The sequence below is a fragment of the Protomyctophum bolini genome, assembly GCF_963924005.1.
Source record: "Protomyctophum bolini genome assembly, chromosome: 9".
In the NCBI taxonomy this organism is placed as follows: Eukaryota; Metazoa; Chordata; class Actinopteri; order Myctophiformes; family Myctophidae; genus Protomyctophum; species Protomyctophum bolini.
The window spans coordinates 32205198-32230570 of record NC_137870.1 but is presented as its reverse complement, the minus strand read 5'-3'; the positions used below and the strand labels follow the sequence as shown (position 1 = coordinate 32230570).

The 25373-nt window shown below is 42.2% G+C and overlaps 1 protein-coding gene across 9 annotated transcripts in view; it reads left to right on the top strand.

Annotated features, from left to right (window-relative positions):
• synrg (synergin, gamma) overlaps positions 1-23848 on the top strand; it is a 38177-nt gene extending 14329 nt beyond the window's left edge. For 6 of the 9 annotated variants that reach the window (XM_080771605.1, XM_080771599.1, XM_080771604.1 and 3 more), the window contains 10 exons: positions 1969-2081; positions 2329-2391; positions 3629-4588; positions 12624-13172; positions 14027-14190; positions 14427-14480; positions 14836-14932; positions 16334-16482; positions 17156-17266; positions 17438-19458. In XM_080771605.1, coding sequence (XP_080627731.1) covers positions 1969-2081; positions 2329-2391; positions 3629-4588; positions 12624-13172; positions 14027-14190; positions 14427-14480; positions 14836-14932; positions 16334-16482; positions 17156-17266; positions 17438-17701 — 2524 coding nt within the window. In that variant the 3' untranslated portion in view covers positions 17702-19458. Of the gene's footprint in view, positions 1-1968; positions 2082-2328; positions 2392-3628; positions 4589-12623; positions 13173-14026; positions 14191-14426; positions 14481-14835; positions 14933-16333; positions 16483-17155; positions 17267-17437; positions 19459-19486; positions 19520-22699 lie in introns of those variants that run through there. The other 3 variants (XM_080771600.1, XM_080771601.1, XM_080771602.1) reach the window with 3 other exon arrangements.
• The last annotated feature ends 1525 nt before the right edge of the window (positions 23849-25373 follow it).

Sequence of the window (25373 nt, the reverse complement as noted above, 5' to 3'; positions counted from 1 at the left end):
GAGGATAATTTTGCTCTGGAAAGGGAAGGCTGGAGCTCTCTGCTGAAACTGTGACTCGACTCTGGATAAACTGTTGAAGCTGGATGGACGGAGGAATTAACTGAATCAATTGGATTGATTGAAATTGATTTAATTCTAGTTGTTATTAGAGAAAGTAAAATGTGAATGTTAATAGTTTTTCATTTGCTGTTTTCTTTCGTTTTAGCGTTTTTAGCTGTTTTTGACAGTGGCTAAATGTATTTTCCCCCCTTTTTTTCTTTTTTAAATTTAGGGTGATTTTTTTATTGTTATTTACTATCATCCTACTAGACCCCAGGAAATTACATCTGGCCACAGTAGGTAGTTTGTGTGTGTCTGAACGAACACCTGGAACCTAGGGGGCTGCCATACTGTGTGACGTAGGCTCAATCGTCAGTTTGTCACCTACCCATTCACATTCAATAGACCCCGCAATCTTTTGTGGCCAGATGTAATTTTCCTGGGGTCTAGTAGGACTAGCCCTTCAGGGCGAGGTCGCTTTTCGCCCTCCTGGCATCTTACTGGTTTATAGTTACTGTGTCGACTAACTGTGTTTGTCACAGCAAGCATTTCCCTCGTTGTCTGTCTTTTGAGCCGTAAAGACTTACCGGTAGTTGTACCGGTATGTCACATACTGAAAATTGCAAATCTACAAGCTCAGGACTTGTAGCATTGCTCACGTAGTGAGCCTGTGGACTGGCTATTTTCAGTGTGTGACACAGTGTACCAAATGTAAATCAGGTGTAAGAATCACACTTGGTCACTTAATGGCTTGTAATGGTGTCCTCTGCATAACAATGACAGTCATCCCCTAATACATTAATTTCAGTGGCCACTGGACAGTGGATGAGATCATTTCTTTATATTACAATTCATGCTAATGTAGAGAGCCTGTGGTTTTTCTCAGTAAGATGGTGTGGGAAGGCAATTATATTTTGGGAAGACAAAGACTACGGCTGCTACAGTACATATAACATCTGAGTGACAGTGTTTTATGGTTCCATTAGTTTCTGTTAAAGCAATTTATTGCAGTTCCCTCAAAGTCTAAGATCACAATCTAATTAAAAATAAGAATGAAAAGCCTATGCTGTATTCCTTTTTTACTTCTTTCATAGGACACAATTGGCAGCAATAGACTTGTTTGGCAAAGAAAAAGCTTTGAAGATGTCTGTGTTAGTCAAACCCCCCCCTTACTCCCTCTTGGCTTTTGACATTGTGTTATCATAGATCCTCAAACTATCCATATTGTTTTCCCACCGTTAGTGTTCTACTGTTTTGCATTGGATTTCCAAAACATACAAGACAGGGTGGCAATAGGTTAATCTATATTGGATAGTTTTTACAGTTGACATGGGCAAAGTACTGAGGTTTGTCTGAGCCTTTTGTGTATCTGGAGAACCGTCCGACCGATCAACTGTACTGTATCAGCCTAACTGTGTAAATGGTAACGGGTCAAGTGGGCAAAATTTGTCCAAAATGTAAAAAACAAATTAATAATAATGGTCTTAAGTAAAAAGTACACATGGTCATTACATGCTTAAACATGCGACAATTAAGGTCTAATATCATACTAATACTTAAGACTTTTTTTAATATTTTTTCTTTTCCTTTTTTTACATTTTGGACAAAATAGCCAACTTTGCATTGAGGTGCTCAGATGTTCAAGTTGCCCACTTGACCTGTATTCGTGTAAACAAACATACCATATTTTTTGGCAACAAACACATTTCGGGGCTTTGGATTTATGGACATTGTGCTGGTTGAGCCAGATAAAAAAAGGGAAGTAAAGCATGGAGAATAAAGGCCCCAACAAAAAGCTGTCGCGACCAAAACACTTTTGTAGCTCATTGTGTCTGCTCATGGAGCTTATAAGGGATTAAGCAGAGAAAAGGTATTGACCTCCCCTGTCCTCCCTACTGACTGACTGACCATGGTCATAATGTTGTGCAGTGCTCCTGCCATGCTGACTCCTGTATCTGGGTCCACGTCGTCCTCTGATAAGTATGCCGTCTTCAAGCAGCTGTCTGTAGATCAACCAGCAGAGCCGGTGCCCACCGCCTCAGGTATTACTACTACTACTGCTGCTATTACTACTATTACAGTACTACTATTTTTGGAGCCTGGGGACAATTGGGACGTGGGAGCAAATGGATGTGCATGCTCAATATTAAGATACAGACATATTCACTTCTCTAGCTTAGTCAGTTAGTTGTAATACATTTCGTCAATGTTTTCATGTATGTCATAGAAGAGATTTGGATCGTTTTGTGTTCAATCCTAACCCATTAGGTTTTCCTTGTTTTGTTGTAGATTCGGGAGACAAGTATAGTGTCTTCAGACAGCTGGAGCACCCTGCTGACAGGAAACCAGTTGGTAAGAAAGAAAGAAGAAATTCTCCACACACACACACACACACACACACACACACACACACACACACACACACACACAGGCTCGGAAAGTTCTTATAACGGCAGGGCTCCCCCGCCCCGCCCCCCATTGCACAGTGCGCTATTTCCGAACGCGCCCATTGTGTCAGTGGGCGCTTCAGCCCTCAAGCACCCCCGGACTCGACGCCGCTACACGCGCACACAGTCCTACATATCTGTTCCTTTTCCAGATCCCACTCGTCTCTTGGCCAAATAGCAGAGACTGTGGTGGGCTCTGAAATGGTCCCTGTAAGCAACAGATGGCTAGAGGAGGGGCAAGTCCTGCAAGAACAATGCCACAGCTGCCTTAGCGATAAACCAGTGATGTAAAGGACAGCGAGGGGAGCAAAATTAATGTTTGTTACCTGAATTAAAACCCATACTTGGCATGTAATCAGCCCGTCATTATAGGGCGTGGCTGTTGAGTGAAGGTAAACACTGTGAAATAATGTAACTTTTGCACTTTTGCACGTTTCCTGCACTGTTTCACTAGAACAGTCTCCGATGGGGACAGCACTCACCACACCAGTAAGTCCTGTTTGCGGTGACCTTTCTCTGTTGTTGGGCCCCTTAGGTTCCTCTTTTTGTACCCCGACATTAGCAGTGTGAACAGATTCCCTATTTTAGCTCGGCTTCTATGTCAGCCACTTAATAGTTGCTGTACTGCAAGAAAAATATCCATTTTCCCTCTTGTTTGATTTTACGTCTCTGTTGTGTTTCATTTTTAGATGTAAAAGAAAATAAGGGGAAAAATAATCTGTTAATAAAAACGATTGCACTGCTTTTAGCTTGAAGTCTGTAGAAAGTAGGGTCTTCTCTCCTCTGAAGTATGGCTTAATAATTTCCTGTCGGTTTGGAACTGACGGCTCGATGCATGGCGGTGAGGATGTGTGCTTGTCTCTCTTTCGACAACATGGCTTTGTTTGTGCAGTGATGTGTGCTGTTCACTGGACTCTCGGGGCCCCCAGCAGCAGCACAGTTCACCCCATAATGAGAAATTCAACATGTCCATTCTCACTCACTGTGACAGAGGCACAACTAATCTCCCTCTCCATTATTGTAGGACTGTGAAATGAGAAAAACCCGGAAGATGATTATGGCAAAAGCTATTTCTTTTTGAGGTCCTCCTTTCTATGTAATTGCTTTGTAGGATTTTTTAAATCGTTCTATTTCACTTGCAGGTGCAGGATTCGCCGATTTCAAGTCTGTCAGTGTTGATGACGGCTTCACAGACTTTAAGACAGCCGACAGCATCTCTCCACTAGACCACCCCGACCAGACCAAGATCTTCCAGCCTGCCTTCCCTTCTGCTTTCCCTAGTTCTCAGTCTCTACAGCAACTACCAGAGCAACAGCCTGCAGCCTCTCTGTCTCAGCCTAAAAACCCTCTTAACATGGCAGACCTGGATCTATTCTCCTCCCTAGCTCCCTCCACCCCTGCCCCCAATGAGGCCAAACCCAGCACCCTCCCATCTGTACCTGTGCCTCCGTCCTTAGTGCTCCTGCCAGGGGGAGCCAAGCCCCGCGGGACAGGGCCAGATGATTTCGGTGACTTTGCTCTGTTCGGCTCCTCCTCCGAGGCGGCGGCGGCAGGCTCCTCGGTGGGAGGAGTCTTAGCGGCACCTCAGGACGACTTTGCAGACTTCATGGCATTTGGCAGCTCTGGCGGAGAACCCAAAGGCGAGGGGAGTGTGGGGGGCCGAGGGGAGCCCCCTTCTCTGCAGCGTCCACTGCATTGTACGGACAAGTATGATGTGTTTAAACAGCTGTCCCTGGAAGGTGGCATGGCCTATGACGACACCAAGGAGAGCGGTGGTGGCTCCTTCTCCTCCCTCAAGAGTGACGCGGATGACTTTGCTGACTTTCAGTCCTCAAAGTTTTGCACGGCACTGGGCGCCTCGGAAAAGAGCCTAGTGGACAAGGTGGCTGCGTTCAAACATGCCAAGGAAGACTGTGCCTCTGTCAAGTCCTTAGACCTCCCATCCATCGGGGGCAGCAGCGTAGGGAAAGAGGACTCTGAGGACGCTCTGTCCGTGCAGCTGGACATGAAGCTGTCGGACATGGGCGGAGACCTGAAGCATGTGATGTCAGACAGCTCTCTGGACCTGCCGGGCCTCTCGGCCCACCAGCCCCCTGCCGCAGGTGAGGAACTAGTGCGTTTGCTCTGGTGAGGCCCCCATACAGTCACACACCCAACCGCTGAAACCCAGGGTCCACTCAGTCCGTACCCCAGCCCCGTTGTGCCCAGTAATCCAGGGGTCAAAGGGCAAGTAGTGAGGTCCAGATCACAACTGAGTCCTGGTCAAACATCCAAAACACCATAACACTAAATAGCACATTTCATTAGAACCTTCATATATCTCATTCTACATTTCATCAACATTCATCTCAACATATTTCTTTATCTGGCTGTTTTACCACTCTTCTCTACCGTCCCTCCTTCCTTTCTTCCATCTTTCTCCCCCTCCTTCCATCCTTCTGCCTTTCACTTCCATCCTTCCCTCCATGTAATTATCACTAAGTTAATGCGAGAAAGTCGAGTACCAGCTTGTGCACAGTAAAAATCCTCAGTGTGAATTTATCCATTTGTACACTTGAGTTAAATGAACACTCAGGATTTCATGGCATACAGAACGGACAGGTCCTGGCCCCTACCTCATTGTATGGTGTGGATGTGAGGAGGTAGTATACCTATGTAACACTTGGCTTTATTCATCAGTGTGGTCCTGCATCAGTGTGGTCATTTGCGTGTTTCTGCATGCTGTGTGGTTGACTCAGGCAGAACCGCGTGCTCCTCCTGTCTGTGCTGCTCTAACCTCGGAGACTGCAGGCGTTTTGTTTTCAAAGGAGAAAAAAACGCCTGGGCGAGACATGCATGCGAGTGGCGTGAACCTTGTATTTTTTCGCTAACCAATAAGAGTGCAGAGCGGCGTCACTCCAAATGTGGTGACGTCAGTGTTCTCCGCTGTGTGGTGTTGGGAGCAGAGGGGGGGCACATAGGTTGGTGAACCAATAGGAAGTCCCCGCCTGTCTCAGCCGGGAGACGGTCAGCCCCTCTATGCCCAGAAAACCATGGTCTCTTTGAGTGTGGGCACATAATGACGGGTTTTTGGCCCGACACTACAAGTTGAAACCGCGCCCGAGCATCATTTCCATCCACCAGCTGTTTAAAAATCCAAAAGAAACGCCTTCTCTAGGCGTTTCTTGACGCGACAGTGTAGTTGCACCCTTTCAGGCTAGGGCTTCTCTAGCGGGTATGGCTCCTCCCCTCATTGTACACTCACTACAATCCTCAGTGCTTGTTTAAATGCATAAATGAACACTGAGGATTTTACTTGTGAATAATTTGCTCTGATTGTGCTTATGTTGTGGACGGTGTCAACCTGTGTACTGTTGTGTGATACGGAATGTCTGAGCACCAGTGAATGCAGTCGTCTTTTGGCGCAATGATCTCTGGAGTCAGAACAGTAGCCGACTAGCCGTGGAAGTGAAATAAAGTGAAATATTTAAAATTTTGTTTTGTTTTAATCTAGATCATTATGGCAAAAAGCTCATGAAAATTAAAAAATCCTATCTTAAAATATTAGAACATAATACTAAAAATCTTATTTATAATACAGAAATGTCGACCATCTGAAAAGTACGTTACTTTATGCACTCAATACGTGGTCTGGGCTACTTTTAAACAAATTATTTCATCAAAGGGGCGTGGCATGGAGAACAGAAATCATCACTGTTTTATCAATTCCAGAGTCAACACAACCATCTATTAGGATATTTTACAGCACTGTGTGCTTCCGTATGTTGACAAGCTTTAGGATATACTGATTTCCTTTTCCAGCAGCACTTGGCACCTGCCCACAGAGCCAAAACTACTAGTAATAGGTGTACTGACCATGGAATTACTGTGCTTAGACCAGCCAACCTGAACCCCACAGAGAATAGATGTTTTATTGTCAAGAGGAAGGTGTGAGACACTAGATTCAACTTTACAAATGAGTTTAAAGCTGCTATCAAAACAAACAGTGCCACAGGCTTATCACCTCCATGCCACGCCCCATTGATGAAATATATTTTTAGCAGCCCAGACCATTTTACAATCTATTCATTGTCAACCATGTTCACTTCAGTAACGTTTAAATATAAGACCATAAAAAGAAAAGAAAAAGTAGCCCAGACCACGTATTGATTGCATTAATTAGCATACTATTCAAATGGTTGACATTTCAGCATTTTAAATGTTTTTTAGTGGTCTCTCAAAATATTCTAATATTTTTAGATAGTTTGTATTTTATTCTCATGAGCTGTATGTTAGAATCATCAAGATTAAAAAATATATAATAAAAAAGATAAATATTTAACTTTATGCTCAGTATAGAATATATGAAAGTTTCACTTTTTTAAATTATATTATGGAAGAAAATGAACTTTTCCACGATATATATTTTTATTTAGAAGGACCTGTGCGCGTGCGTGCGTGTGCGTGAATGCATGTGTGCGTCAACACACATACAGTATACATACTTTACGTACTTTACGTAATATTGTGCAAATGTTAGGCATTGATTCATGGAGATAAGCAGTAAGAGCCACTAATTCTCCATTCAGGTCAGACATCATTTTTTTAGACATGAATGAAGATGTTATTTAACACTTTCTTTGTCCAAAAACATATTTTGCACAGCCTCTCCTGACTGCCACACTGAAGTCTGCTGGTTGAGTGGGGGTCGTGGTTTTTGTTTGTTTTTCAATTATGTCAAAAGCACCTGGCAACTATTCATGAACAACCTTTTACAGAGAATGCAGACATGCTTGAATTGGGCCAGTACTCATTGGTAAAGACTACCGGTTTTGTTGACTTTTACCATCTGAACACCCTTATAATTACCAGACACCACTTATTGGTGAATCTACATGTCGGGAACAAGCCATGCATAAAATGTTCAAAGATGGATACAGGGATAAAGTGGTAGAATATCGTATACTGTATGAGGCCAAATAGCTAAATAATAACTGAATACGTGGGGAGAAACATGCCACCACAATCAACCTCAATAATTTATAAAATGCTATTTTAACATTTTATCTTGGCTACTTCAGAACATTTCAACAAACAAATATCTAATTATTTTCTTCTTTGGAACAATTACAATGTGAAGGGATTGGGAAACATGGGAAGGTATTACGCTGGCATGGCTTCTGCTTATAATTGTCCTAGTCTTTTCTTAGCACAAAAACAATAGTACCGTTAGTCATGTGATGTCCACTACATCAGAATGTATTTGGCAAAGGTGTTGCCATCCCATTTAGCGCAATAACATTTTGAAAAAGGCAAAAAGAAACCGTTTCTTTGGAAATTGACAAGGTGGTTTTTTGTTTTGTTTTTCCATCACAATTTCTAATGTAACACTCCGAAATGAACGGACAGTTTTTTCCTTTTGTATTTTCTTTAGTTGGGAAAGTAGTGTTCTGTGGGTTACAAAACAATGAATCTGAAGATGGTTGTTCTGAATTCAACTTTTGGCTTTCCCCTTATTAATGCACACCAAATCAAACTTCAGACGAGATGAGCAGTGAAAACACTGTAAACAAGCGCTTTAAAATGGATAGGTTGCAAATATCTGTTAGTCTCTCTGGCAGCTGGCACCCTGTCACCAGCTTGAAGGTAGAGTAGTGATATTTTTTGGTTAAAGCTCTATATTCTGATGGTAAGATATAGTGTTTGTTCAGCTCTTTAGTAAACAGAAAATACATTTCCAGGTGGGTTGCCAGTTTCATCCAAACTGGGGAGAGAACCTGTTTATCAGCTACAAATTTATACTGTTCTAGTTTACATGAATTGTCTATTTACTAAAGAGCTGCAGGGAGAGGCAGATCTCTGTTACTGAACAAACACTATTATATGGCAATACTATCTGAATATAGAGATATTTAACACTTATTTTAACAACTGAAAATCACTTACTGTACCAGGGTCCTCAATATGTCCGTACACCGTGGCAAAGACTTGTGGCCCTATCTTGGACGTGCCTTACCCTTTATCCCTAAACTTCTTTCCCATATTTTACTATCTTGAAAAACATTTTAAAATAGTGCAACTAGCTGATCTACAATCGACACGTTGACTACGACACTATGGCATATTAGGAGTCCAACTTGTAATTAACTCTGAGACTGTACAAATGGAATGGAACCACCAATTGGTTCCCTTTGTACACTTACACACATGACGCCTGTTTACTACACCTATAATTTCCCTTCTGCATTATTTTAGGCGTAACCAACTATACAGTATTATTGATTTAAGCACATTGTGGTCCTCTAATAATGTGATGGTTAGGGGTTTAGTTAATAGCTTTTGCTTAATAACTTCTTTTTGCTTTTACCCAAACTCACAACCACAAAATGTGGACAATGCTGTACCATTCATTGAAATGGAAACATCAAAATATGCCTTCATATATCTAGGCATTTTCCATATCATCACTCCTTCATCTCCACTCCAGTCTTCATAATTCATTCACCCTCTACATAGTTTCTTATGTTCCATAGTGCATAATGTCCAAGGCCATTCCTTACTCCTTAACCTCTTTATACCTGTTCTACAAGTTCATAATCTGCCCCGATGCCATCCCTGTAGTGAGCTTGTAGATTGGCCATTTTTGAAAAATGTCTCCTATAATTACATGCCCAAAATAGGAACGCCAGGTGGAATGTGGTTAAATGTGAGAGCACAGTGCACATGTTCTTTTTCTGTAAAGACTTGTGCACTTGTTTGTCTGTCTGCACAGAGCAGCTATTTCTAAAGCATTTCAACAAATCAAAACACAAGTGAAACCAAAATCTCATGTCATCTCTAGGCATTAATCATTGATTTTCTTGTATCAAAGAAATTCTAAATGTCAACACTCCAGTACCTTGTTTCATTCCGTTTCTGTCCAATGTAAAATGTGTTTTGTTTAAACTGAAATGGGCTTCTCTGTAGTGAGTCTGAGGTTGAACAGCCCCTTGAAGCTGCAGTAAAACAGACTTCGTCCCACGATTGTGTAGCTCGTTAAAAAATAATGTTTAGTTGGAAATCTGTCAAATTTTCACTGAGCTTCATGTTTTGATGAAGTATGAATAGGCTTTATCTTCAGAGGAAGCCTCTGGGCTCCAGTTAAACACTGCTCCTCCATTGTCCTGGACCTCTAACCCATCCAGTATTTTTGGTCTCGGAGAGCTCCACCTTTTCAGAATGCTGGAACAGGACAAGCAATTAGAGCACCTTGTCATGCTTGCACTAAGTTCCAGGTCATTGTAGGCTAATCTTAAAGAGACAGTATCTCAAATCAGAGATTCCCTTTGGGCCAGGAGCACAAAAGGAAGACGTCTTATTTATCTGTGGTATCCCAACATGAATTAATCATGTTTGGGTCCAAGACCTGGCTCTCTGAGAACACAATGAATTTACTATTACCCTTCCTGCCTTGCGTTTTGCTGCAGTGTGCCTGCCTTTTCAATTTGTGAAATTGACAAGAACATATTATAGGATAACATTTTATGCATAACAGTCTTGCAACTTGTTTTTATCTGAGAAAAGAAATGTATACATACAGATTTAATAGTGTATTTTTATTACAGGAATATGAAGTCTTATTTTGAAACTAGATAGATTCCCATATCTTGTTTTGATGTGTCAGCTGTGTAAATTAAATGTAGCCTATTTATGAAGATATTAAAGTATTTTAGCTTAAGATTTAGAATTACAATTTGTTGTCATGTAATACTAATGTGCTTTTATTTGGGGGTTTGTTTCAGTTTGTGCACATTAGCCTGCTATGACAAACAATCACTGTAGCAAGATAAAAAAAAAGGATACTGTCTCTTTAAAGGCATTTTAGCATCTGTGATTAGATTTAGATCCTTTCAAAGCTTTCTTCAAGTTGTCAGGTGTAAGGATAGTTATTTTATGTTTCCTGTAACCCTTTGAGTGCCTGAGCAAGATCACTTGATTCAATATGTTTACAATACATACAGTATTTCTGGCTTCTGTGATCTCTTCTGAACATTGTAAACAGAAGCTTTCAGGTCTTCAAAGGGTTAATGCATCCTGCCTTGAAATCTTTAAATTCTCCTTTCCCACATTGCTTTTCAAGTGTTCTGTACTCAGTTCTCTTCCTGATAAGCTGTTGCTTTCGTAGTAAAACAGTGTGTCATCTCTCCAGAAGTAACTGATTTTAGTCTGTGAATGTGCCTTCTCAAATTGGTTTCTGCTTCTATTCTGGGATTATCTTTCTTTTTCCTTTTCTTGCTGTTTGTTTTCATCCTTTTTTTCTGACTGCATGCCCTTGTACTCAAAATGACTGAAATCTAATTTTACAAGTGTTAGTTTAACAAACTTCTTGTAATGATAGACCTCTTTCACAGTATTTTGTGATCTATCTCTCTTTCTCTCTTTACTCCTGTTGTCGTAATAAATATTACTATTGGTATTGCTGAAATGCGTACCGTCTTATTTTTCCTTTTCCTAACTCGTCTTGAGAGGTGAAACAATAATGTAGTTACACATGGCTCATAGCACTGGATCCTTGTCAATTTCACAAATTGCTTTTTGTATCCAAGCAAGTCAAGGTGTGTGTGTGTGTGTGTGTGTGTGTGTGTGTGTGTGTGTGTGTGTGTGTGAGTGAGAAAAAGGGAAGCGTTGAGAAGATTTGACAGACTAAACACATACCAGATTTGCACGTTTGTGAGTTACCATTAGTCATAAATCCATCCCAGGGTCAGACTGTGTTGTTTGTGCATGGCACAGTTCAGGGAACACGGATCTGACAGCAGAACGGTTCCTTTTTCTGTCATTGCCATGGCAACATGTCATTAAACCCCCGTAAGTTGCATTCGATTTGATTTGCAAAACCTGTCTTTTCCACATCAGTGGAAAGATGTGCTACAGTGTTTTGGTGCCTGATGCAGGGTCAGTTACAAATGGGTAAAGATGTGCTACAGTGTTTTGGTGCCTGATGCAGGGTCAGTTACAAATGGGTAAGGCTTTCAGAATGTATAGACAGCAGTGTTATTGACAGTTTGTGGGGGGCCAGGCCTTGAAGCTCAAAGTGTGTTTGTGTGTGTCTGTGTGTGTGTGTGTGTTCTGTTAATTGACTGTGACTCTCAACAAATTGTTCTGTAAATTAGAACAACATACAATGTATAAATTAGGTTAAGTGCAGTATGCGTGATTTAAGACGATGGCCCGGTTGCGTAAAGACAGAGCAATATTTCCCACCACGGAGCAAAGACCGGCAGTGTTGGTAGGCCAATCAGAAGCAGGCGGCAGCTGGTCTTACGCAACCAGGCCGCAATTTTAAATCACGTGTGCAGAATATCTGTTTTGAGACCTGGAGGCATAGAAAACGCAATGTAAGACAATGTAATATAGGTTTACTACATTTAGCTATTTGATTGTGAACTGTGGCTGGGCAATTAACCGAAAATATATCAAACTGATATTTAGAGCAATTAACCGACTTTTCTTCTTTTTCATTTTGTTATTTCTTGTATATAAATGAATCAACAGATATTCGAATAGATCTTTTACAATCTGAATCAGATTTTCTGTCTGATTAACCACAGCCCTGTATTTATCTCACGTGTCAAATCGTAACACATTGTGAGATTGTAGATCCGCCATTTTCACTTAAACAATCGTTTATTAAAAGCAATATGTCAACATTTTAATTACCTTTTTTTTGTATTCAGACAATGAGTAAAATACTCCCATCATCTAGGGGTCACAATCTGCATTCAAAGATTTGTCATTGGTCGAAAAAAACCCTGGTCGAAATGACTAACCAATCAGGAAGTAGACAGGCAAATCGAGCAATGACAGCTTCTAGGAAAATCTTTGAATGCAGATTGCGGCCCCTAGATGTGTCACAGAGACTAAATATTTATGGGAGCGTTTTGCCCATTGCTGGCTGTCTGAATACACACAAAAGGTCTTTATTTTGACATATTATTGCTTATAGCAGCTTTAATGGTAAGCGAAGCAAAATTTTGAAATAATATTGATATAGATTTGAAGTCATATCAAGCCAGCCCTAACATGGACTTCTATTTTAGACAATATCCTTCAGAGCGCATCATTTCAGAATTTCTGCTATACCTGGGAGCCACTGCTATGTTTGTGTTGTCATTGCAGAAGGAGACGACATGAAATTTGACCCCTTTGGAACCTCAGCCATCAGCAGCCTGTCCAGTTATGACTGGCGAGACAGAGATGAATGTCTGCCTTATGAAGCCAGGAAACCACAGGGCCTAGACGGGGCCAGTCTCTCGTCTTTAGTCCCCGGTCACGAGAAGGAACCGTCTTTTGGCAGCACAGAGAATATCACCAGCAGCCAAACTGCGGCCTTCCCCACAGAGGACAGTTCATCGACGGATGACAAGTTTGAAGCCTTTGCTGACTTTGGCTCCGTTGGTGAGCCAGCCATGGTTGATGACAACAACGATGACTTTGGAGACTTTGCGAGCACGGTCTCCTCTGAGAAGTCAGACTCGCCCGCCGCTACCTTGGATGCTGGCTCCGAGGGCAATCCGGGCGAGCCCTCAGATGAGTTCGGAGCCTTCCATGGTGATAAGGCAAAGTTTGGCAAATCAGACTTCCTCAAGGCCAGCTGTCAGACCAAGGTCAAGTCCAGCGAGGAAATGATAAAGAATGAACTGGCCACATTTGACTTGTCTGTTCAAGGTGAGTCACAGTCAAAATATCAGGTAAAATGCTTACAGCTGTCTTCTCTCACTATGTTTGTTGTTTGAATCTACATCACATCCACTTTAGATTTTTACCTAGTCTGAGTCCTTGGCCCTAATTGTCTCATCCACCGCCTCTGTGTGATTTGTAGTTGGACTGTCTGACAGTAGATGGCAGTGTTGTGGTTATAGTCATGCTCCGCAGGGCAGGCTGCTGAGAAGGACTAGCACAGGTCAACCAGTACATCATCCCAAATTAACTGCATCCACTTAAAAGATGACCATCTTTTAGCAGCTGTGATATATTTCACATATTACTTTATTAGCATTTCCTCCAATGTGAGAAAGCTAATTTTGCACTGGGTGTAATTTGTGAGAGGGATGTTCTGTGTTCCCTCTCTTCCCATTGGGTTTGTAATCTGATCAGGCTGGGGTTGTGCCCCCCCCACCACAACCAATTAGTGGCTGTCACGCTGCGTGGGGTCGATGATGCATGTCTCATATGGGGAAGATGACCCGACTGTCCAGCACACACACTGCTAGCCCCACGCATGTTACTATGGAGCATCAACTGCTGTATACCTGTGTGTACAATTCTTCTTATGAATTATTCATACCTCTTTTGTACATAATTATTCTTGTTTGTTGTAAATTGAGCAGTCCACTGTCCTTGTCTGTGAGTCACCACAGAATGGTTGGGGAGGGCAGCAGCTACGTGATGGGAAGCCAACATTTCATATCTGAAATGCGTTGCCATTATAGGCTCCTGGAAATGGCCGTTAATATGTGTTTGATTCTCGCAGATGTTCTTGTTACCTCGGGTAATCCCTTACCCCCTTGTCCTGGTCTCAGGTTCCCACAAGCGCAGTCACAGTCTTGGGGAGAAGGAGATCGGACGCTCGCCGCCATCGCCGGCCCCTGAGCAGCCCTTCAGAGACCGCTCCAACACCCTGAGTGAGAAGCCTGCCTTGCCCGTAATCAGAGACAAGTACAAGGACCTGACCGGAGAGGTGGAGGTGAGGAGGGCTCCATCACAGCCGTTCTTTTAACGGCCCCACCTGTTTTCACGGCCATTAGCCACCAGATGTTCTGCACATGTTCGGCATCGGTGACGACAATGTCGGTGTGCTCTAATGGCTGTAGATGATGACAGAAACGTCATAATCCCACTCAAACGTTGAGCGGGTTGGTTAACTTCATATTTTGCTTGTGTGTTCACTTGAATGACTTGTCTGACCTGCTGTTGTTTCAGGAGAGTGAACGCTATGCATACGAGTGGCAGAGGTGTCTGGAGAGCGCTCTGGAGGTGTGTTTCTGTTTTTTCTACCCATGTTGAGTTTAGGGTTCAGTTCAAGTTCAGTTCAAGTCTTCATTTCAGTGACGTGCAGGTTAGCGTCACTCTTATGGCAAGCAGGCTAAGATTACCAGTTAAAGTTTTGTGGGTTGGGAGGCGATAGATTTCAGTGGATGCCAGTTTCGTGAGTGGGAGTGGTAACTGTTAAGACATTGTGTGGTGTGGATGGGTGAGTTCAGGATTTAAAAAACAGTCCCAATCATTTCTCTAAAGATTATTGTTGTTGTTAGTAGTACCATCATCATTATTATGATCATCATATGTTACTCATGACAGTGTCTGTGTCCACCTGTCTATCGATGTTAAGGTCATCACCAAAGCCAACAACACCCTGAATGCTATCAGCAGCTCCTCTGTTTGCACAGAGGTCATCCAATCTGCTCAGGGCATGGAATACCTGCTAGGTGAGAGACACACTCCACAAACACAGCTCTGCAGATGGCACAGCCTTATATATCATCTGTAGGATGCTAGGAACAAGAGAAAACTCGCACTCGCCGTCACGCATACAGTACGCTAGCATGTGGACATACTGTGCAACTATGTACATCTTTGTGTATACACACTGCACCCCTTTGTTTTGTGACATCAGATCCAGCATGTTTGATATTGTGTCAGGGCCAGGGTACTTACTACCTCAGGGTATCGTACTGCGTTCTCTGTTATTCACCATCTGTAAGACATCTTGGTTACAAATGCACATTTCCATTTCTATGTTACTGTTATTTACTCCTGTTGTGCCACTCTTGCTCAGTCCTTGGAGTATCTGCAGACTAGAGTGCTTTCAATGTTGTGGAATCACAGGTAGCTTGAAACTTTGTTGCTAAATGCAACAAAGACTAAACTGATGTTGTTCTCCAATTCTCCAGGCAGCGGCTTCCCCTTCTAAGATCTTACAGGGAAATCAGTTTCATGTAGTCTTTTGAAACTTAAACTCTCAAGCTAGGATTTTTCTATAGAAATATAGTGCTTGTGAAGTGAGGGGCGCTCTTATCATCGTACATCATCATGACGTAACATGTCGATTTGCTCAGACGTAAATTCTCCATTCATTGTCAATGGGAATTTAACAAAAATACTGATTCACTCACGGGTATTTATAAATCCATCCTTCTTTTTTTGATCAAAGTTTTTTATTACTTTTTCACACATGAAAATATTGCATAATATTTTTCGAAAATTTCCCCCTTTTTTCCCCCCCTCCCCTCCCCCCAGAGTTCACGCTCCGACAGAGCCACAACCCCGGTTATAAATCCATCCTTGGTTTGCTTCCAGTTCCGTCATACCTTTTGTTAGTACAGTTGAATGTACTACGTTCAAGCGACTCTCTGCTACTTGCTGTTCCCAAAGCTCTTACTGAACTTGATAAACAAGATTTCATGTGCGCTGCTACTGCAGCCTGGAGTCACTTGCAGACTGGTCGAAGCTTGAGGACTTGATAACACATACTGTAGGTCTTTTAAATGTTTACTGTTGGACCTGGCAGATACAATTGGACCCTACCTGGTGTTAAACGTGCTTCTCCTGCCGTATGACTGTTTGCACTGTTTGCAAAAATGAATTTACGTATATTTTTGTTTACATATGACTGTTGGTTATATTTTATGTTGTGTATGTTTTCAACTTGTCCTGCTGCTTGTCCCAAACAGGGCTCATTTGTATAAGAGATTTCTGATCTCAACGGGATTTTACCTATAAAGGTTAAATGCAGAAATATTTATTTTCACACAAAAAAAACATTGAGGCCCCTCCAAAAAGTGATCACATTTTTTTCTTTCTTCTTGTGTGTGTTTTTCCCTGGGCAGGTGTGGTGGAAGTGTATCGAGTGATCAGGCGGGTGGAGCTGGGCATCAAAGCCACGGCTGTATGCTCTGAGAAACTCCAGCAGCTGTTGAAAGACATCAGTCGCGTGTGGAACAACCTCATGGGCTTCATGTCCCTGTCCAACCTGGCGGTAAAAATGACACGCGTAAACAGGCCTATCCATCCACAGAGCTATAAACTCTATCCATGCACAGAGCTATAAAGTTCTCCCATTATAACGCAGCCACATGCCATCACGGCCATGCAGAATTTAACACATGCAGCTGTCTTTTCAGTCCTCCACGACAGTCCTCCAATTACTAGTAGTAGAAATACAATCTACAAATCCATGGTATGCAGAATACATGACAATGTGGCCTCCTAATTAAGTATGCAATCAGTGAGTTGCACATTACACTGAAAAATGTTAATGTACGGTTAACGTACGTTATATAGCTTTCAGCCTTTCCGTATGACAGCTTTTGAAAAAGCAGGGACACCAGATGTTGTTTAGATCTGTACATCCATCACCCAGTGCAAACACAAAACTAGAGTATAGAGCAGAATATTGCTTCTGAAATGCCAGCAGATAATACTGGCACAGACAGGGCGTGACGACACACACACGCACGCACACACGCACACACGTCACTTTTACTGTAGGAAACTTGTAGTCATTACTATTCTTACAGTAGGAGAGGTGAAAACATGATGTTTCTTATAATAAACCTGAGTATGTTTACTAAAGCAATTGTGTGTGTGTGTGTGTGTGTGTGTGTGTGTGTGTGTGTGTGCGTGTGCGTGTGTGCGTGCACGCTCTTTAGCTTGACGAGAGCTCTCTAGACTTCTCGTCTTGTATCCTGAGGCCTAGCATCAAGAATGCCAAGGAATTGGCTTGCGGTGTGTGCCTGCTCAATGTCGACTCTCGCAGCAAGGTTTGTAAACACGTGCTTGTGCATGACCACACTGGGCACGTGCACACACACACACACACACACACACACACACACACACACACACACAAAACAGCCCATTGTGTCCGTTTTTCTTTTTCAGCCACAGTTGATAAGAAGTAACCCTTTCTCTGGCTTTGAAACATTTTTCAGAACAAAGAAGAAAGCGCTATTGGACGTCTGTTTAAAAGAGTAGGAGACCGTGACCTGTCAACTGAATCTCTTTCCCACCGGGGCCCTTGGGGGAGGGGGAGGGGATTTCTCCACTTATACATGGTCACGGCAGGGGGCCAAAGTGACAGGATTCATTTCTTTCCAGTGCTCCTCTTCCAGCACACAGAAGAACAATACCGTGTCTTGACAGAGAGGGAGATGGCATTTAGTTACATTAGTGACAATACAGTTTCTACAGTATAATGGTACAGTATCTGTAACAGTACAGTTGCGCTACTGTTTAACGGTACAGCTCCTGCAATGTCACAGTTTGTCCTGTATAATGGTACTGTTTTTATGGTTCCGATAGATTATAGCAAAGAAATGGGAGACCAAAACTCTTAACTCTGTCAGATGGGAGCAAGATGAGAGGAGCTGTCACTTTGGCCCCTCACACTGGGCTGTTGAATTGTGGGAGCGGCACTTATTGGTCAGTGAGGGTCCACATCTTCTGTCATTAAAAAGCGTTGTCTCTCTTTCCGTTGCTTCCATCTGTTGGGTACCACTCACCTCACCGCGTCTTGCTAACAGCAGTCCACGTCTTCACATTTCACTTGTTTCTGTTCTCATCACCCTCCCTCCACCTCATCATTAACTGTGAATGGGACACATAATATCGGGAGAATTGCTACCTGTCAACCCCCGCTTGCTAATAGCATCTCTGTGTTACTGGAGCGGACAGTGTACTATGTTCCTGGTCTCTGCGGTTTAATAAAGGCCAAAACTGTTGCTTTCGTTGCGTCTTAACATTCACTCTGCTGTCAAGCCGGAGACAGATGAATGAGCCAGGCAGGATATGCCTGAATGAGAGGCAGACGAGAGCCTTACAGCAGATGTGCCTCACACATTAGTCAGAGGCTGGGAGAACAGGTGATAATTCTCTCTCTCTCTCTCTCTGTCCATTTATTTGCCTGTGGCATCATAATAAGCCCCCTTTTAATTATGCATTTGGCAGAGACTCTGGAAAGCATAAATGCCTTGGAGAATGGCATAACCTCTTTGAGAATAATGAAATAAAGGGCAGCCTTTAGTCCCCATATATGGCACTCATAATAACGATGTCCTTCAGAAAATAGTTTGGCGTCTTGCTTTTCAGCCCAACCTTTCAGCAGATAAGGTCAAGGAAGGTTTGTGTGCCTGCCTTCCGTGTATTAACGGTGAAGTGAAATAATGGAAATACTTGTTTTACTTGAGTATTTTCAAGTACAAAAGACGCTCATGAATATATAGTTGTGTTTTAGGAAGATGTAAGAAGTATATTAGGAAGTGCGCACAGCAAAATGTAGTTGTAACCATATGGGTACATTTCTTTTGCTTTGAGTTAAGTTTGAGATGTAACGTCATAGTCTCTTGTGTGGGTGTGGTTGTGGGTGGCAGACATACCATTCTGACTGGCTCTGGTTCTGCTCTGGCATATTGAGGCAGGGATGGGCAACAGGCAGCAGGCACCCCATTCCAAGAGGTGCTCTGTGCTAAATGATAAATGCTAATGTGGGTAATCACAGCAAGAAGCCCTGGAAAGGGGTTTCAACAGCATAATTTAGCAATTGTAGCTATTTATATTAATGCCAAATTCTGGGTTAGATTGATTTTTTTCCGGTTTTAAATTACTTTTCTGTAACTATTCCAGCAGTGTTAACAGTAATATTATTTAGCTTTGCAGACAAACATGTTAGATCATCAACACACCTGTTGTATTCGGACGATCTGCTGTAAAGTTGCCCATCTCTATTACCAGCATGCTCTTACATTTAATGGAAGTTTCATAGCGGTTTCCTTAACAGCTCTTTCTTGGCGTTAAGCTCTTTTCTTGCCCGTGGATTTTGTGGAAAAGGATGTACTTTTCTCAACTGTCAAAAGGTTTCTTAGCTTGCTCCCCATCCTCTATTCTATTGAATAAAGCCAACTGAATACTCAATACTTTGAGTATTCAGTTGGCTTTGTGCAGGGATGTGCTTAATATGCTGATACCTCTTGTGCTACTTACAGGCACTGGCTAAAGACAATGACAGGAGGGTGAGGGTAATTATGCATTCTTTATTTTTAATGCCTTTGAAGCAGTTTAAAATAAGAACTAGAGTAGGCTTCCGTTAATTAGACATTAATCTTCTTCGGTCTTCTAGTCTCCTGGAAGTAACATTTTGTATTTTTATTTTGTAACCCAACCCCTTAGTTTAGACAGATGGAAAGGTTGTTTCCCCCCCCCCCACCCCATGTTTTAAGTACAGCTTGTGTTTATGATGTTATGCGTATTAGATTAGCACGGTAAAGAAGACTGTGCTGTCAGAAACTGAGCATAAGAAAATGAAGGCGCGAAGAGTGAGATGGAAAGAGAAGAGGGGAAGGAATCACTGTGTCTTTGTGTACTATACCCTTTCATTCTGTCTTCTCCCTGTCCTACATTGCTGGACTTGGCATGTGTAAGTGCCGGTTTAAAGAAAGGAGGAGGATGAAACACAAAAGAGTTGAGAAAGAAAATTCTTCCTGTGAAATCTGAGTGTATGTGAGAAAATCCACCTTTCACTTAAGAGTGAGAAGAGGACTGAAAGCTCTCAACTGCTTAGTATCTGCACTGCACATTATTGTATCTTGGACTGTTTGAGATCAGTGGTGTGTTCTATTTTCTTTTTTAAAATAAGATAATCAATTCCCTCCACGACATGCGCACGTACAGTACAGGCTATATGCTTGTGCATGGTCAATGGATGAAATGGTTGGCAGATTGTATACGTTTTTTTCCTCCAAAAATATCTGCACGACATAGTACGTATATAACGATAGGACACACCACTGGTGGACATGCATATCAGAGCTGTCGGGCAGAAACCTTGTATCTCCACATGTCCTCATTGTATGTTTTTCATAAATAATTTGGTGGAGGGGAAAGGAACTGGTCGGAATAACGTGTTCCTTCCACACGCTACGTCCGGACGGGGAAACTCCCCTGTCGGGTGAAAAGAAGCAGCTTGGACTCCTCATGCATAGAAGGAAGCATGAGGTCAGTCCGCTGCCCCCCCCAGGTTGGCAGAGGAGGTGTGGCGCAATATCCCCCCCCCTTCCCTGAAAAGTAACTGTTTTGGACATAAAAGGTTTCCACCCGACAGCGATTATATCCATTCCCTTTAATGGTTTGTTCTGGCTTTGCGGTTGTTGTGCTTCACGCATGTAGGTGCCTCTCCCTTCGGTGTGGGTGGGAGGCTGTGATTCATGACTCATTTCCCCCTCATAGCTTCATCTCCAGTATTTCACCAGGGATGCAAACTCAGAAACCGGCATAATACACACAATAGCATCTCCTTGTCACGAATGCAGGGCTACAGCTTTGGCCATTGAAAACACAGCACTCCTCCTGTGATCAGATGACCCAAAGTACAAATTTAGCAACCAGCCATACATGCATATTCAGATGGTCTGTGGGAGAGAGCCAATCAAGGTGTCACAATGGGCTAAACATTGTCGCATGTACAGTCGTATTGATTTATGCTGAACATGACTCCAAACTAATTTCAAAAGAGCAGCTTTGACTCCTGCTTAACATAGAGGTTATGGGCTGTATTTTGCGTGTCTTAAGTACCAGGTCTTATTACCTAACTTGAGTAAACTAAAGACCTGGAGGCGTGATCAATGCCATTTGGCTATTCTGAGTGGCCAAAGAGCATTGATCACGCCTCCAGGTCTTTAGTTTACTCAAGTTAGGTAATAAGACCTGGTACTTAAGACACGCAAAATACAGCCCTATGTGTCATTCTCAAACATATGGTATTTGTCTCATTCAAGTGTGTGTGTCTCTTTAACCATTTATGTCCACAAAGGAGAGGCCAAAGGACAAATAAGTATAGGTGCAAAATCATGGCATGTGCTTTCAAGGTACAATAGGCATGTCACTCAGTACTCTACGAGTATAAGTAACAACGTCTCCGCCATATATGACGTCTGCCAATTATAGCAGAGACACCACAATACACTTTTCCAGCCTTTTTGCCTCCTTTTTAGACATCCCAAGATGTTGGAACACTCTTTGTTTGAACCCTCTAAATTGGAAGACCAATTTAAATCTGATTAAATTCCCAGTCAGTAGTACAGTACACCATGGGGGGCCTTAATTAGCCTGGTTAATAAACCAGACCGAATCAGCCGTTGGCAAAAAAAATCGGGACACGGTATGCAATATGGGCGGGCTTTGGTACAGTGACTTTCAATGCTTGAGACCTTTGACTGACAGTAGCTCTGACCAATTGCGTCAAAGAGAAAATGTTTCAACCTGCCGCGCCTGGAAATGAAATCCAAGTTGAGCCTCCCCAGACTAATATCCCGCGGTCCGTGCGATATTAGTCTGGTTTATTAACCAGGCTAGGCCTTAATGTCTTGGGTGCCTTTTTATATTATATAAATATCAGAGCTGACTGTCAGCCATGACTGCGCAAACTCTGGCTGGATGGGCAGGGAAGCTCATCTTGAGTCAGACATCCTTTTCTTTTTCTTTTATCACATCCAAGTAAGCATGATTAAGAATTGGTGCTTTATTAATTGCAAGATGCTTTGTAAAGAAAACCAACAGAGGGTTATGATTAGAGATGTCCCGATACTGTATCGGATTGGCCCTTATTTGGTCATATTGGGTCATATCGGTATCGGCAAATATGCCAGTCTAACCAGCGATCCAACACAGGGGTAAGGGGTTGACACTATGGCAGGTAAATAAAGTGTTGGGGCATGTGGAGTTTGCTTTCGAGTTGCCCAAACTGCAAGTGCACATTTGAGTGGGGAGTCTGCTATAAACACAACACGATATATATATATATATATAGCTCGATAGCTACAAACACTATTCCCTGTCGGTGTACTTCAAAATAAGATATTTTTTCTTTTTATTATTATTATATATATCATTCTCTGGTATTCGGTATCGGTTAACACAGAAATTGTGTTAACGAGATCGGATCGGAAGTGAAAAAAGTGTATCAGGACATCCCTAGTTATGACGTAGGAGCCATTTTCACTGCCCTACAGTAACCAGGAAATCTACCTCTTACCATTACAGTACCACCAGAACCATGATGCGTTGGAAGGATAAGATCGTGCTCCCATTTGCTGTGCACGTGCCACATATCTGTTCCTTTTGTGTGCATAAAGGGATTTGTGGACTTTACAAAATAAAAGGTCCCTCTTAATATTTCAACCCTCCTTTGGCCCTTCCAACAGGCGTTCAACTCGGAGACGGACAACTTTAAGCTGCTATACGGGGGCCACCAGTACCACGCGAGCTGTGCCAATTTCTGGATTAACTGTGTGGAGCCCAAACCCCCTGGCCTCATACTGCCTGACCTGCTCTGAGCTGTGGCTGCAGTTACCATGGCAACAAGCACAGGGGTAATCAACACTGGATAGGCTCTCAACCTTGGGGTGGAGAGGCAGCACACTGAAGGTCCGCACAGGATCCCTCCTTATTTATTTGTCTTTTATTCCCTGGACTCTCCTAGTGCTGGATTTGAGGCTGCATTCAACAGATCGGGCTGGTAGTTTGTTCAAAATCCATTTAAATCCGCTGAATCTATTTCCATAAGCCTGCCGTGTAAATATATTACACATTTACACTGTTTATGGTGGCATTCTGGATATTAATATATTACACATTTACACTGTTTATGGATATTAATATCGTTAAATGGGTCTTGTGTCTCTGTATTTGCACATGTTGGACAGCAAGTCAAACTATTTGAGCTGTGCAATGTTACTGTATGTAATGACCCATGAAGGAACCATGAGTTGAATGAAAACTTCACTTGCTTTTTCTTTTTAAAATCTATTTAAAACTTGATGTTTTTATTCTCAAATGTCTTTCTCATCTTATTCAAACAAAGTTGTTTGAATTATATACCTAATACCCAATGTTAAACTGATTTCCTTTGATGGTTGGTCTGGTTGGCTAATACTGTAGATTGTCCATAATCGTTACCATTATAAAAACTGAAATATTCAGTCCCTTATTGCTGTGCTGATGTGATGCAGATACTGTATATCTACTATTTTATGTATGAAGTGACACCCTCTGCATTGAAGATTGTTTGCACTGTTTGACGAGTTTCTTGAATATTTTTAGTAGTAAATTAGTAGTAAAAAGTAAATTATTTGGGTGAGAATTTTGGAAAAAGTGATATTGGGAATTGAAGGGAATAATAAATTAAAAAAAGTTTTTTTTCCTTGCTATGCTGATGTGTATACTAGCACTGATCCTGATGTTTTTGTAGATCCAAATTTGGAATGAAGTCTCCACCTGTGATTCTAAATCACAGTTGTAGCAGCACTTTGTGTCAATAACGAAATGTGAAGTGAAATGTAAATAAATTATGTAAAAAAAAAAATTGTCTGCATGTTGAGTATTGTAGTATTCACAGTAGTGTATGTTGTAAGATAAAGGTGACAGGAGATTTCAGTATGAGTTATTGTGGATTTCCATGTACCGGTAAATGTATACAGTATATCGCAGAACAGAAAAAAGCAGCAATAATTTGTGTGTTTCTCAAGACAGACACTGGGCTGTTGCATTCCTAATGCTGATCTCACTGGTCTTAAATGAAGCTAGATTGTTAATTTGTTGCATTGTCTCTGTCAAGTGATTTATCCCAGCCAGGTCAGAAAGGCCTCATCTCTTATCATTTTGTGACGAAATGTTATACATTTCTTTTGACACAGCTACTGGGCTGTGAGAGACATTTCATGGATCCATGGAAGCAGTCTCGGTGATTATTCTCGCTCGTGTTAAGGTTTGTTCTCCGACATCCATTTTTATCTGTTACCATTCTCTGAATTAAAGTGAACATCCTGCAGAAGATGTGTTCCTCTCCTCGCTTGCTGAGTGTCAGCATTACTGAAAATGACAAACACTGAAATCAATTACTGAATATAAGACTGTAATTTGACAGGCAGACGGTCTCTTCCCTCCATCCTCCCTTCCCTGTCATGGTCATGCTTATTGTCTGCAACGCTGTGTGACTCATGATCATCCTGGGGAAGAAGCCAGATTGAAGTATACTAGTGTGCTGTAAATCGACTACTCTTAGGCCCTGAGGTATCTCATTGTCATCACACCATGAATGGATTGAAACTCTTTTTACGCAAATACCGTGTTTATAGCAAGCATGTATGTCACTTTTTAATGTTTTTGTTTTGTGGCTTTCACCTTTGTGTTATATCTTTTATGCAGGGACAGACAGTAGGCTGACAGGAAATGGGGAGGATGACACGGCACACTGCCAGACTGGATTACCAGCCAAGGTGCCTGGACCGCTGAGCCACGGCCCAGAGCAAGTATGTAATTTACCAGGCTTATTGGATGACCAAATCAGCTTCTCACATTTTCTTGAAGCAGGGATTTTAGGACAGGAATTCATGTCTTATTACAGTATTTTCTGAATTTCACAGAAGCAATGGAATATACAGTAGATTAACTTTAGTATCTGATCTACTGTTATCGGAGGGTATAGTTCTTCTGACAAGATGTATTGTACATTACTCTTCATGTGACCACCGCGCTCTGACTGTAGGTGCGCTACCCATTCAAAGATATCAAAATAACGGTAGTGGGTCGCACACACCAAGAATTGTTTATTTCATATTTGAACAGGGGCAAACGTTTCGGCTATCCAGCCTTCATCAGTGTCACACTGATGTCTTGGTGTGTGTGACCCAAGACGTACTGTACAACATCTACTTCTCACTTTGATCATTTATCCAAAAATCTACGTTTTTGGCTGGGGACCCCCGGAAATGCTTTGGCCATGAACCAGATGAAACATACCATACTGCTTCAGTCTCCATTCTATCAGTCAATTCAGACACCTGGGTGTGGACAGATGGGGCACCATTACACCAGATT